The 14789-nt window shown below is 36.4% G+C and overlaps 1 protein-coding gene across 3 annotated transcripts in view; it reads left to right on the forward strand.

Annotated features, from left to right (window-relative positions):
• Positions 1-14789, forward strand: part of BCAP29 (B cell receptor associated protein 29) — a 40140-nt gene that overhangs the window by 2777 nt on the left and 22574 nt on the right. For 2 of the 3 annotated variants that reach the window (XM_059934176.1, XM_059934175.1), the window contains exons 3-6: positions 1151-1251; positions 6799-6949; positions 8056-8191; positions 12908-13040. In XM_059934176.1, the coding sequence (XP_059790159.1) occupies positions 1151-1251; positions 6799-6949; positions 8056-8191; positions 12908-13040 (521 nt within the window). The remainder of the gene's footprint in view (positions 1-1150; positions 1252-6798; positions 6950-8055; positions 8192-12907; positions 13041-14789) is intronic. The other variant, XM_059934178.1, reaches the window with a different exon arrangement.

A 14789-nucleotide genomic window follows, 5' to 3' on the forward strand; every position in this document is an offset into this window, starting at 1 on the left:
AATCTCTGTCTGCCCCAAACTTAAGGTTATTTGAGTTGTTTTCAAAACATAATAAAGTAAGACCTTTTTTTTTAAGTTGTAAGAATTTGAAATTTACTTAAGTGCTTTTTACCTTTATATGTCTCCTTTGGACTCAGTTAATGTGTTACTCATTTAAAATGCCCTTGTGCAAAGTTTGTTACCCTTTCAATTGTGTGATGGATTACTTTGTCACTCTGACATTTATAATCCATGCTTTCTTACCTCTGTGTCTTTGCTTATACTGTTCATTCCATCTAGACTATTTCATTTTTTTTTTAATTTCACTTTCTCTATGTTCAAATATTGATCTGGGTGGTAATTACATGGGTATATACACACATAAAAGTCCATCAAGCTATATATATATTAAATATATATACACATATATAAATTTATTTTTTTTATTTTTTTTAATTTTTTTGACCACACTGCGCTGCTTGTGGGATCTTAGTTCCCCAACCAGGGATTGAACCCCGGGCCCTCGGCAGTGAAAGCTCAGAGTCCTAACCACTGGACCGCCAGGGAATTCCCTTTCACGCTACATATTTAAGATTTTTGCTCTTTATATGTGTAATACCTCAATGATTTTTTAAATTTCCTTATGGTAAAAGTAGAGAAACTTTTTTACTTGGAGTAGATGTTGAAAGTGCATGTATTTTTTTTCATTATAAAAATAAATAGTGCAGAGTCGGACCTCTTACTCCTGAAATGTTGTTAATTGTTAGAACAATAGATCTTTGTTATTTCTGAGTTACTATCCTGATTAGGGAAATGATATAAAGTGATAACTTCTATCAGCAATTTAACATTTTACTATAAGAATTCCTTCTTAAGGTTTTGATCATGTATATTTACTTTAAAAGTTATTTTTACTTTCGAATATTTAAGCCACCAGACAGAAGATAATCAAATGTCAGATTATTATTAAATTTGAAAGAAGTTGTTCTTTATTTCATGAGACATTCTTATTGATAAGAATTGGTAATTCTCTGGTATGACATAAAAAATTAAATTTCTGTAATTATTTTCACTCGCTGCACAATTACCAAAATGTTAATTCAGTGTTTAGAAAGTATCTCAAAATGTCCCTTTGATTTTTTACACCTGATGTAATTATATTGCTTTACAGATGGCAGAAGATTTTTTCATTTAGCGTCTGGGGTAAAATTGCAACTTTCTGGAACAAGGCTTTCCTTACTATTATAGTCCTATTGATTGTTCTGTTTCTAGGTAAGTATTAGATTCCTCCTTTGACTAAGCTTAACTCTAGTTTTTATATTATTATTAACGTATTCATTGACTTTTAATTAATTAAGTTGGTGTTGCCATTAGTATACAGTTGAATTTGTATTACATAGTATATTGATAGTGTATGGAGTAGGTAATTGATATATTGATAAATAGTTGATAGATATTACCGTTATATACGCACAAGCATAAATTGCAGCAGAGTGCAGTACTTCTTAGTCTCTTTTCTGTTGTTTTAAGATTTCAATGCAATGATGCATAGCCTAGTTTTCAGTTACCAGTTATACAGTTATTTGTTATTTTGGTGTCCTAGGCACCCAGGGGCTTAGCTCTTAGGGAGGCAAACAGAGGAATAGAATCACTAGGACCTCAAAAAGAGTTTTAGATGCAGGCTGTGAATCTTGATTGGATCCTAGTTGAAAAACAACTACAGCACAGATATTTGGGGACTACTGCAAAAATTTGAACATGGACTGGTTGTTAGATAATCTTAGGGAATTTCTGTTAACTTTAGTTGTGATAACAATGTTATTATTACAAAGCAGAAGTCAGCAACCTATAGCCTGCAGACCAAATGCCTATTTTTGTAAATAAAGTTTTATTAGAATATAACCATGCCCATTTGTTTATGTACTGTCTATGCATGAACAACTGCAGAGTGGAGTAGTTGAAACAGAAACGGTGTGGCCTAAAACATTCACTGTTTGCCTTTAGAGAAAAAGTTTTACCAACACCTGTAACATAGGAGTATGTCCTAATGCTTAAGAGTTGCATGCTGAAATATTTAGAAGTGTCATGATAGTTACAACTTACTTTCAAATGGTTTAAAAAAAACAAGTAAAGCAAATGTGACAAAATGTTGATTGTTGAATCTAGATAGTGGAATATGGATGTTTATTGTACTAGTTTTTCAACATGTTTGAAATTTTCATGATAACAAGTACCTTAGAAATTAGAAATCATAAGTAGACTTTTTTTTTTGAAGTGGAAAAGAATAGCTTTATTGCTTTGCCAGGCAAAGAGGGCCACAGTGCGCTAATGCCCTCATAACTGTGTGTCCTGACCTGGAGGCGGTAGTGAGGAGTTTTATAGTAATGGTTCAAAGAGGGCATGATCCCCTCGTGGACATTCTTCTGACTGGTTGGTGGTGAGGTAATCGGGAGTCAGCATTATCAACGTTCTGGTTCCAACCGGTCTGGGGTCTACGTGCTTGTGGGCAGCATACAGTTAACTTCTTCCACTTGGTTGGGGTTTCAATATCTCAAAAACGTGCAGATTTTTCCATCCTTTCCCCTTTTGATTGTAGGTCTTTCAGTAGAAACACTGATGAGCAGAATATCTGTCTCTTGATGCCAGGGTGATTCAGCTTCTTGCCATGGGTGCAGATCATGTCCCTTGGTGGTTGACCTCCTTTATATTTGCCCAGGTGCTGGCGGAGGTATTGTGACGTCCAGACAAGACTTTTCTCTAAAAGTAGACCTTTAAGGTTCTTATCGAACTGCAAATTCCATGAATCGAAATAGTTACCATGTTTTTTAGAAGGAGTAGCTGAGCTCAGAGAGATTAAGTAACTTGTCTGAGATCACCCAGCTACTTCTTGGCACTTCAGTTTTTGATACCCATTGCAGAGTGTGTTTTCCCTCAGAATTCCCTCAGAGTTGTGTTGTGGGTTAAGTAGGTTTTACAGGGGCCATAACCACCATGTATGCCACTGTCTTATGAGAAAATGTTTCTCACATTCCATATTACCAACCTCTGGGGTGGAATCCTCTTTATAAACCAGGATTAACTGGTGTGAGAAGGTATGAGTAGGTAATTGTATCAGGGTATGAATGGGTTTTTGCCTCATTTCAAAATGTATTTGTCTCATGGTAAGTTATTAATGTTACTGATTGAATCTCCAGCCATAGAAGAAATAACACCAAGCGAGTAAAAAGCAATAAGGAAAACAGGTACCAACTTGCCACCAGCTAACTAAATGACCTTTGGAATGGCATTTCATCTTTCTGAGTTTGGTTTATCCATTTGCAAAATAAAGGGAGAGAGGAAATAATCCCTGCAGCTCTTGCTAGCTCTAGAAGTGTATTGTGACCTTCCAACTCTAAAATTATCACAAGAATTTCTACTGAAAACTGCCACATATCCATATAAGGAAGGGGAACTTTAGCCAAGCTTCTTTTGGTTACATATATCAGAAACGAACTTCAGCTCACTTGAGCAAGAAAGGGGAATTTAAAGTAAAACATGGGGTTGTTCCACAGCAGCCCAGGGAAGGAAGGAAGCCAAACTCCTAGGAACTGAAGTGTCCTTTTCGTGTCCCTGCATTTCTCACTGGGTCTACTTCACACCTCTACGGACTCTGATACTCTATTCCCACGGCAGAAAATAGGTACCACACAACTGCCAAGTTTTGTCAATCCAGCGATATGCAAGGATTAATTAGCCATTTCTTTTTTTTTTTTTTTTTTTTGGTCCGTGCTGCACAGCAAGGCATGTGGGATCTTAGTTCCCCTACCAGAGATGGAACCCACGCCCCCTGCATTGGAAGTGCAGAGTCTTAACCACTGGACCGCCAGGGAAATCCCTAACTAGCCATTTCTGAATCCCAATTCCAATTCTAAGGGAAAAAATCTGATCAGCTAGCACCAGGTATCCAATTCTCATCTGAGAAGCTATGGCCAGGGGCAGAGTCACAGAGCAGAATCATGACTGCTGGCTGGAGCCTACATCTGTGGGCAGAGGGAGTAATTAATTCCCAGAGAATAGGAACATCATGGATGGTTAATGCAGGAGCTTTAACCATGGATGGTAAAGACAGGCAGATAGGGACTTATCCGTGAAGCCTCAGTGTTTTCGTCTCAGAACAGGGGGATAACACCTACTTCACTGAAGTGTCGGAAGGATAAAATGCAGTTACATATGTAAAGTACATAGTCCAGTGTTCTCGTCCACTAGAACAACACTGGTGTAAGTAATGTAAACCCAGTAGGTTTGAATTCATCTTTTATTTTGGAATTTTTTTTTCTTGTTGGTCTAATAAGGTAATTATTACAAAGTTAATATTCCTAGAGCCAATACTAACTGAAAAGTGTGTGTGCATCTTTGTGTGTTTTAGCATGTTGGAATAGGCAGAAAGGAAGTAGGAAACCCAGGAGAATATGTTTAGTGTCAACACAAATGCATCTTGGGAATTTGAAAGCTTCCACAAGTGATCCAAAAAAAGACTATCTCCATGTGCCTTATAGAAAATTGACTTTGTCACACCCTCCCCTTATTGTTGCCCCCATCCCACTCTTCAGACATGTTCTCTTCATTATTATGCAAGCAATTCATTCTACAAATGGGTTTATATGACTATTTACATTTATTCTTTGATAGTGCTTAATCTTTAGCATTTCTGCATAATGGATCCAGGAGTATTATTCCTGTTTAATTGCCAATGAGTTATGATCTTCACAGTATTATGAATTATTTTTATGAGTTATGTTTGTTTTATTTTCACTTGTTTTGTAGTGATTGGCATGCTCTTACTATATTGAGGCAATCTGAGAAATGACTAAGCCATGAAAAAGAATGAAATCTTGCCAGTTGTGTCAACATGCATGGACCTTGGGGCATTATGCTAAGTGAAATAATTCGGACAGAGAAAGACAAATACTGTATGAACTCACTCATATGTGGAATCTTTTAAAAAATAAAATCAAGCTCATAGATGCAGAGAACAGATTGGTGGTTGCCAGGGGTGGGTGGTGGGCAAAATGGGTAAAGGGAGTCAAAAGATACAAGCTTCCAGTTATAAAATAAATGAGTCATGGGGATGTAATGTACAGCATGGTGACTATAGTTAGTAATACTATATTGCATATTTGAAAATTGCTAAGAGACAAGAAAAAAAATTCTGTAACTATGTATGATGATGGATGTTAACTAGACTTGTGGTATTTTACAATATATACAAACATCGAATTTTTTTTTTAATTAGCAAATTAGGAATAGAAGGAAACTTCATCATTCTGATGAAGAACATCTGCAAAAACCTAGAGCTAGCATCATCCTTAGTCAGATGTTGAAAGTTAGCCCCATAAGATGGGGAACAAAGCAAGGATATTCACTTTCACTATTTTTATTCAATTAAGTAATAGATTTTCTAACCAGGATAATAATAAGTCAAAAAAAACTAGAAAGCATAAAGATTTCAAATTAAAAAGTAAAACAGTCATTTGCAGATGACATGATTGTTTATTTAGAAAATCCTAAAGTATCTACGAGAAAGTTACTGTGTCAAAGAAATATAGTGGCATCACAAAATACAAGGTCAATATACAGAAACGAAGTGTATTTCTATGCTATAATCAATAATTCAAAAATGAAATTTTTGAAAATTCCTTTTATAAATATACCAAGAAACCTAAAAACCTTACAAAAGAACTTTATAAAAAGATGTACAAGATCTCAACACTGAAAGCTACAGAAACATTGCTGGAAGGAATTAAAGAAAATGGAAAATAAAAATATCAATTGGAAAACTCACTATCATTGCAATGAAATAGCACTTCATACCCACTAGGATGGTTATAATCAAAAAGACAGAAAATAATAAGTGTTGATGAAGATGTGGAGAAATTGGAACCATCATACTCTGCTTGTTGGAATGTAAACTGGTACAGCTGCTTTGGAAAACAGTTTGGCAGTTCCTCAAAAAGTTAAACATAGAGTTACCATATGATCCAGCAATTCCACTCCTAGGTATATACCAAGAGAAATGAAAACTTATGTCAGTACAAGAACTTGTACATGAATATTCATGGCAGCATTATTCTTAATAGCCAAAAAGTGGAGAAAATCCAAATGTCCATCATCTCATGAATGGATAAACCAAATGTGGTGTATCTGTACAATGGAATATTTTTCAGTCATAAAAACTAACAAAGTGGACTTCCCTGGTGGCACAGTGGTTAAGAATCCACCTGTCAGTGCAGGGGACACGGGTTCGAGCCCTGGCCCGGGAAGATCCTACATGCCGCGGAGCAACTAAGCCCGTGAGCCACAACTGCTGAGCCTGCGTGCCACAACTACTGAAGCCCACCGCCTAGAGCCCGTGCTCCGCAACAAGAGAAGCCACCGCAATGAGAAGCCCATGCACCGCAACAAAGAGTAGCCCTTGCTGCAACTAGAGAGAGCCCGTGCACAGCAACGAAGACCCAACGCAGCCAAAAAAAAAAAAAAAAGTAAAGGATAATAGTTTGCCATGTAGCTAGAGATTAGACAGTGCAGTGACGGCAAGTCCTAGATGAATAATAAAAAAGCAAAATACTGTTAACATTCAAAGTTTACCAGTATCCACTTACAGAGCATCTATTTTGAGCATGGTACCCTCCCATGTATTGTAGAGGAAAAACAAAAAGAGAGCCCCTAGCTAAAGTCCACTATCTAAAAGTTAGGTCAGTTGTGCTAAAACTGCTTCCCGTTTTAATAATAACCTTATATTCTTAAAAGCCAAAAGTAATATTCCCTCTTTTTCTCTGATAGATGCTGTGAGAGAAGTAAGAAAATATTCCTCAACTCATGCCATTGAAAGGAGCTCAGCCAGCAGACCTTCTGCCTATGAACATACACAAATGAAACTTTTTAGGTCTCAAAGAAATCTTTACATTACTGGATTTTCATTATTTTTCTGGCTGTAAGTTTTTTAAAAAGCACAATTTAAAAACATGATTTGTGTTTCTCTTTCTCATTTTTTCTACCTATACTATAGATTTTTTTTTCTGTACTATTTAGCATACTAACATCTTTATGAAAGAACTCAGATGACAGATCCAAATAACAAATAATAATCGTGGCTTGTAGGTTCTATAGGCCCATAACGCCCTGCATGATCTGGCCCCTGCTGCTCTGACGTGTACACCACGTTCCACCCACACTGCCCTTCGCTGCTCATTCATTCATCCATTCTTGCAACAAATATCTATTGAGTTCCTATTGTGTACCCAACTCCTTTCTGCTTCAGGATCTTCCCACCAGCTTTCCCTTCTGCCAGAATACTCTTTCCTTCCCTCTCTCCCTGGCTAATTTCTACTTTAGCCCCTTTCTCAGGAAAGCTGAGACCTCTGACCATCATTCCCCCAAAGTAGGAAGGTCTTCTGTTGTACACTCCCATAGAATGTGTAATGTATATACTTTTCTTTCAAGTGTCATTCGTGGTTGTAATTAAATACTGTTTTAATTCTTGCCTTCCCAAGTAGAACCTAAACTCTTTGAGAGCAGGGCCTCTGTCTTGTTTCCTGCTATGTCCCCAGTGCCTGGCACAGTGTTTAACACTTAGCAGTTCTGCTGAATGAATAAATGAAGATAACGATTACTACTACTAACAAAGGAAGTTACCCATAAGTAGAAGTGAATGAGCAGTTTTTAGGTTTGGCCAGCCTCACAAAATGCTCTTTAAATTTTGAGCTGAGGGGGAAAAACTCTTACTGGCCTTGCCACACTGTCTGGAATTCTGTTTCTGCTTGTCCTGGCCAAAGGCCTCTACAGAGAAAATAAGTACATTAATAAGTACCACTGAACCTGCATTCCAAATGCTAATCTTCTAACGAAGATTCCAAAGAAATGAGACACAGGCTTGTTTTGACTGGAAGACTTGAATTAAAAATATATCTTCCTTCCGTAAACATCACCTCCCTCCACCACGCCCACACCTGAAGGGGAGTCACTGGGTAATTATTACTTAAAGTCACAGTTCCTGGTGATTAGTTGCACACTACTCTGACATTTTTTTCATTTTCTTAGAGTGTTGAGACGTCTGGTTACCCTTATTACTCAGCTGGCAAAAGAGCTGTCAAACAAAGGAGTACTTAAAGTTCAAGCAGAAAATACTAACCAGGCTGCCAAAAAATTCATGGAAGAGAATGAAAGACTAAAACGGGTATTTAAATTTTCTTCTTAAAAACTGGTGTAAGTGTTGTTGGTATTCCCCAGGGGTGGTTTATTATTTTTCAGCATCAAAGAGAGCATTTTCATAATATATAAGCAGAAAATGACCATAAATAACAATATTCTACAAAATGATTGTTTCGGAAGTATTTTATTATCTTTAAATTTGTGTGTTCTCACAGTTTCCCTCCATAGTAGATTAATGCCATTGGACCTACTTCCTATGATTCAAGGAGAAAACAGTATTCTGGGAATATGAATTTTAATTCCTTCATTACCATTAATTTTACTTTATAACCTAAAGCAAGTTTTAATAAGTCTCTATTATGTTTCCATTTCCCTTTCAGTTGAATTCCTGTTGTTTTTTTTTGGTGTGGTTTTTTTTGTTGTTATTGTTGTTTTCTTTAAATGATGATTATGTAGGAAGCAGACGAAAATAGTTGATACAGATTGATGACTGCATATAATATTTTCAGTCTCTAATTTGGTTATGCTGCTGATAATTCTTCTTTGAGAACCCTATGCTGTCTTTCCCTGGCTACTCAGGGAGAGCGTAAATCAGACACTGATGTTTTCCATGTTAAGTAAAAAGAAGAACGGATGGAAAAATACAAAATGGAAGATACAAAATTACTTTGGGTATTTTTTTTCTTAGGTTTAAAATTTAGGAGTCAGATCTCATAGCTTGAGTGTTTTCAGTTCATTTTAAGCCCCATAAGTTTTCCTAATTCTGCTTCTTAGAAAAAAAAAATCAGTGGAACCTTCAGAAGTGAAACAAATTTTCTTGAAGAAAGAATTCCTAGTATAATGCAATAAGATTATTTCCCTATTATAAATTAATGAAGTATACAGTCAATTATATATTACATCAAATTATATTTATGTAAAAAGTATTGTGAGCCTAAATTCTAAAGCCCAGCCTCTTACAGAAAGAACTATAAGCGTCACCTTTCATCAATGCTAAATGAGTTAGCTGTTACCTAGTACAATATAAAGCTTTCTAAAACCTATGAAATAAGTCAAAACTCATTGCAAAAAAAAAATTTTTTGATACTACAGTGTCATGGTCACCTATTCAGAAACCCATGTTTTACTTATGATGTCTACCTTATTTTTACTACAAAAACAGGATTCAAAAATGTTTCTTTGGGTAGATTATAACCAGCATCTTTTAAGGAAACTTTTAGAGAATAAGCACTGGTTTATATTTTTACTTTGTTCTGTTTCGAAAAAGCATTGATCCATAGATGTCATGTAACTTTCCCTTTGTCATAAATATAGGTCTGGGAAATCAAGCTGTCGGTATTTCTGTATTCAGAAGCAAGCAATACATGTCACTGGAGTGTTTCAGCAGCACAATCAGCCTTATTTTGTACCTTAATATTATTTTCTTCATCTTCTATCCTTTGATCTCATTTCATAATGGTAAAAACAAAACAAAACCCTCAAGGCTTTTATTAATATATGGTGGCTAAACTCAAAAGCACACAGCCTTGTATTTGTAGACTTACCGTGTACCTATCTTGATTTACCATGCCCATCATGTTATAGTAGTGAGTTGTAACTACCAATAGAACACTGCTTTTTTCCTCTTATTCTTGAACTCCAAGAAAATGGAAAGTGTTTTTGTAGTTTTGGTACTATGAATTTTCTCATATACACCATAATTAATGTACTTAAATTAGTCTTGTCCTTAAGAAAAAGCACCTTCCTTAAAACATTTCTTTTGGGATTGTTTTCAGAACCAGTTACTAACTTGCAAGGAAATTTATTTCGTGATTACTGATTCTTTGATCTGCCACAGCTTCTCCCTTTTTTTGTTCTCCTCTCCTTTGGTTCCATGCTGTCCTGGTTCCCTGCTTCTGCATAATCTGTGGCCCAGTCAGTGGCCCTAGATCATAAGTGCATAGATATACTGGGCTAAAGCCAATACACAGTGGGGAGAAAGTCTGCAAGCTGGATAAAAATACTGTCAGTGCCCAAAGCGTAACTGATTAACCATAGGTCAGAATGTCAAAGATGACTTCTATTTCAAGATACTTCATGTAGGTTTTGAAATACCAGCTAAGGAAGGATAAAATTGCTAAAACATCTCTTCGTTCTCTATCAGAGATACATTATCTAATTGAAAGTGCATTATCCTGAAGTCCAAAAGACTTGGGTGCCAGTCCCAAATCTACCAGTAATTAGCCTTGTGACCTGGGGCAAGTCACCTCATTTGTTCTGGGCCTCAAGTTTATAACTAATAGCTAACGTTGTTCACATGCTTAACAGTAAGGTATTAACTCTTTCAATTGTTGCAACAATGTTATGAGGTTGGTGCTGTTAATATTTGCATTATATAGATGAAGAAATGGAGGCACAGAAAGGTTAAGCGACTTGCCCAAGATCATTCCACTAATAAGAGACAGACCTAAGGATTGAATCCAAGCAGGCTGCCTCTAAAATCCACACTCTTAACCACATTGTTCTGTGCCCTTCAATCGTATGCTAACCTATGAAAGGACTTGCAGATGGTGCCTGGGACTCCTTTCTGTTATGATATTCAGTTAATGAAAAGAAATAATTATGAAAGACCAATTAATTTTTAATTTAACTGCTTTAGTATAACAACAGTGACGGAGCTTTACTTCTTACTTGTTTTCTTCCCAGCCACTTACCAAGGTGGGATAAGGTGGGTGGGACAGTGAACATGTGTATTATTGTAGCTGGTAGCTATTGAATTTCAGATTCCAGGGCTCTTGGTCTTTCTCCAGCATCAAGTTACACAAAATAAAGTTGAACAAGTTGACAGGTGCAGTAATGAAAGCTTATTTACAAGACTGACACCAAATCCAACTTTTCCAAGTCAGTGGCAATAATAATTCAAGCAGGCAGGGTAAACATTCCTGTAACTCAGTCGTTCTCTTCTAATTTGGGTAATCACTGGAGGCTGTGTTAACTGAATTCAGTGAAGTAACAGCTAAGATTGTTTTGAACTTGAAATGGTCAACAAACTTGTAGAGATTTGGAGGGTTTTTTCCCTAGTTTCTGCTCTTAAAAATATATATATATTTTTTTAATTTTGGAGATACGAGGCTCCTTCGGTTTTAGTAGGTACTTCAGTCCTTTATCTCCTAAAAAAATTTCTTGGAATTATACAGTATATTCATTTGAGCTTTAATTCCTCCTCTGGATCTGCCTAATCTCTGTTATAACACGGTAGTATTGTATTCGATCTTGTGCTACAGTACCTATGCTCTAGTCTCATCCTTTCCACTAGATTGAAGTTACCTGAGAGCAGAGACCATACTTCTCTTACATTTTTACTCCTTATGGTACATAGCACTGTAAAATATTTGCATGTAGTAGTAGCAGTGCTCAGTAGAAATTTGTTTTGTTTGTTTAATATATCAGCTTACATTAGAAAAGGAATCACCCTGCCATAGAAATTCTTTACTGTGTCAGTCTGTTTTAAATTGTCGTGAGTTAACTTTTTTACCTGACTGCAGAAGCTTTCCGTATCAAATTGCTGCCTTTTACTTGGTCAAATAATTCATGCCAGTATATACATGTTCTGTTTTTCAAACATTAATCTAATTTGCCTTTCTTGGTAACTTAACATCTTACAATTTCTTTTTGATAAGTCAACTTCTTCATTCTATTAACGATGATTTCCATCCTGACATATAGATTATGAAATTTTTACCCCATGATGTTTTTATTTTAGTCAAATATTTTACTATTCAGATCTTAATTTTTCTTGCCAAGAAAAAATAAGCTACAAACATAAAATAAACATTTTAAAAGCCAGAATAGATTTGAAAATATAAAGAACGTTGTAAAGGATTAACCGAATAAAGTAATTTGGAGACTGTTCAATGAAAATTAGGTAGAATTGTCCAAGTGTAGAGATGGCCCTGTTATTCTCCACTTACCCATCTCTAGCATGACAACATTATATTCTTCTTTTATGAATTCGTCTATATAGAACTAGTCTGAGTAGACAGCTCTGCAATTGGAACATAATGGCTTTCCAAGTAGTACTGTCCCCAGAACTATTTTATTTTCCTTAGAGTAACATCACGCAATTAAGGAAAAGACATTGTTTATCTAAATATCTTTGAAAATACAATTTTTTTTTTGGCTGCGTTGGGTCTTCGTTGCTGCGCGCGGGCTTTTCTCTAGTTGCAGTGTGCGGGGGCTACTCTTCGTTGCGGTGCACAGGCTCCTCGTTGCGGTGGCTTCTTTTGTTGCGGTGCACGGGCTGTAGGCGCGCGGGCTTCAGTAGTTGTGCCACGTGGGCCCCAGAGTGCGCGGGCTCGCAGGCTGTAGAGCGCAGGCTCAGTAGTTGTGGCACATGGGCTTAGGTGCTCTGCAGCATGTGGGATCTTCCTGGACCAGGGATCGAACCCGGGTCCTCTGCATTGGCAGGCAGATTCTTAACCACAGGGAAGTCCCTGAAAATATAATTTTAATTGTAGCCCAACCAGAAACTCTTGTTATTTTCATTTCAGAGATTTCAATCATAGAAGAAATTTTGTGTGTGTTTGCCAAGTATCAAGTTTCTGCTAACAGAAGCTTACATTATAAAAAAGTATAAAATACTGTAAAGGACAAAGAATAAAATAAAGACCAATAATTTAAAATACATTGTTCAGCTCTTTTCCTGAAAGAATGGCTATTGCAGTCTAATGTTACTTCTTTCTATAACTCTCTTTTCTGATAGTTCTTGAAAAACCATGGCAAGGAAGAAGAACACATTTTGGAAGCAGAAAATAAAAAACTAGCAGAAGATAAGGAAAAACTGAAAACTGAATTAAAGAAGGCTTCAGATGGTAACGTTGCATGCATGCACAAAAGTAGGAAAAGTATTGTGATATTTTATGCTGTTACACTTCACTGTTTTTCCTAAAACAAAACTCATGGCTAAATGTTCTTCTGGCTAAAATACCAAGAGTGACCTATTTATAAATTCCTGCTCAAATACGGAGATAAAACACTGTTTCAGCCAAGAGAAACATGCTCTGTTATACATACAAACATGTAGGTGTTTCAGATCTGTGTTGTAAATACAGATGTTCCTCCCTTAGCAAAAGAGCTATGTTCCTGAAAAGTTGCTTGTAAACACATGTTTGGAAATGAATCACATTTTTCCATCATAGTATGTTGCTTCTTTGAAAGAAGCAATGACAGGGGATTGCTTATTATTATTATTTATCTTATTTATTATTATTTATCTTATCTTATTATTATTTATCTTATAATTATTATTATTTATCTTATTATTTTGGTTATAAGAAAATACGTTGCTTATCTCAAGCCCTAATATTTTTTACCTGCCAGATATAAGGAAAATGTTCCTTGAAAGAGATGGATAGGGATAGAGTAAGCCACAGTCTAGGATGCCATCTGAGAGCTTGAATGTCTCATTCCAAACACATTGCAATGAGGACTTGGGGTAGGGCGTCCCAACTCCATTTTCCTGAAGGCAGCTATTTCTTCTACATTTTTTGTTTTTTGAAAAATAGCTCTGTTAGTATTTTCTTCTTCTTAGACACGGAACAAATTATTATTACCTGTAGCTGCATAGCACAGAAAAGTCCCAAGTCCAGTGTCATCCCAGGAAACTCTGAATAAAAGTTTATGGCTTGACCCCTGAGCAACATTCCTGCATGTGACATAGTCCTTGATGTTGTCCAGATACTGGGCCAGTCAGAGTCTCAGTCAGAGTCAAGATAATGATCAATGCATAGACCTTCTCCAATTTCAGATTTCTCCCACTACTTTGTGTTGAGAATAACTTGGAGAACGTTCAGTGACTGAATCAAAGACCTACTTTATACCATTTGTAAGTTGAGATTTTTTTTTTAATAGGCCTCAGTATAATAGAAGTTTCTGTACTATAATTTGCTGTTGTTGATTATCTATGGACATTGTTTGAGTAGAGTTGAGTTCATCAAGATGTATTTGAGGGACTTCCCTGGTGGTGCAGTGGTTAAGAATCCTCCTGCCAGTGCAGGGGACATGGGTTCTAGCCCTGGTCCAGGAGGCTCCCACATGCCGCGGAGCAACTAAGCCCGTGTGCCACAACTACTGAGCCTGCTCTCTAGAGCCTGCGAGCTACAACTACTGAGCCCGCATGCCACAACTACTGAAGCTCGCGTGCCAAGAGAAGCCACTGTAATGAGAAGCCCGTGCACCGCAACAAAGAGTAGCCCCCGCTCAACACAACTAGAGAAAGCCTGTGTGCAGCAACGAAGACCCAGCGCAGCCAAAAATAACTAAATAAACCTACAAAAAAAAAAAAGTTTTTGAATTTGAGATGGAAAGCCTGAAGATAAAAGCTAATTCTGTTTAAAAAAAATCTGTAAGATATTTCATATGATATGATATAAAATATATAGTTACTTTCCTACTTCTTATTTAAAGTAAAAAAAAAAAGAAAAAGAAAATCATTTAGAGGCAGTAAGTTAAAAAATAAGTTACTCTTCTAGACAAGGTGGTAGATGATGTGATAGGTATAGTATAACTCAAAATTCTAAATCTTCTCATAGTTGGTGTACTGTTGGCTTTTCTGCAATTCCAGACAATTTGGAACATGTTCTTGA

This window comes from Balaenoptera ricei, chromosome 9 (genome assembly GCF_028023285.1).
Source record: "Balaenoptera ricei isolate mBalRic1 chromosome 9, mBalRic1.hap2, whole genome shotgun sequence".
NCBI lineage: Eukaryota > Metazoa > Chordata > Mammalia > Artiodactyla > Balaenopteridae > Balaenoptera > Balaenoptera ricei.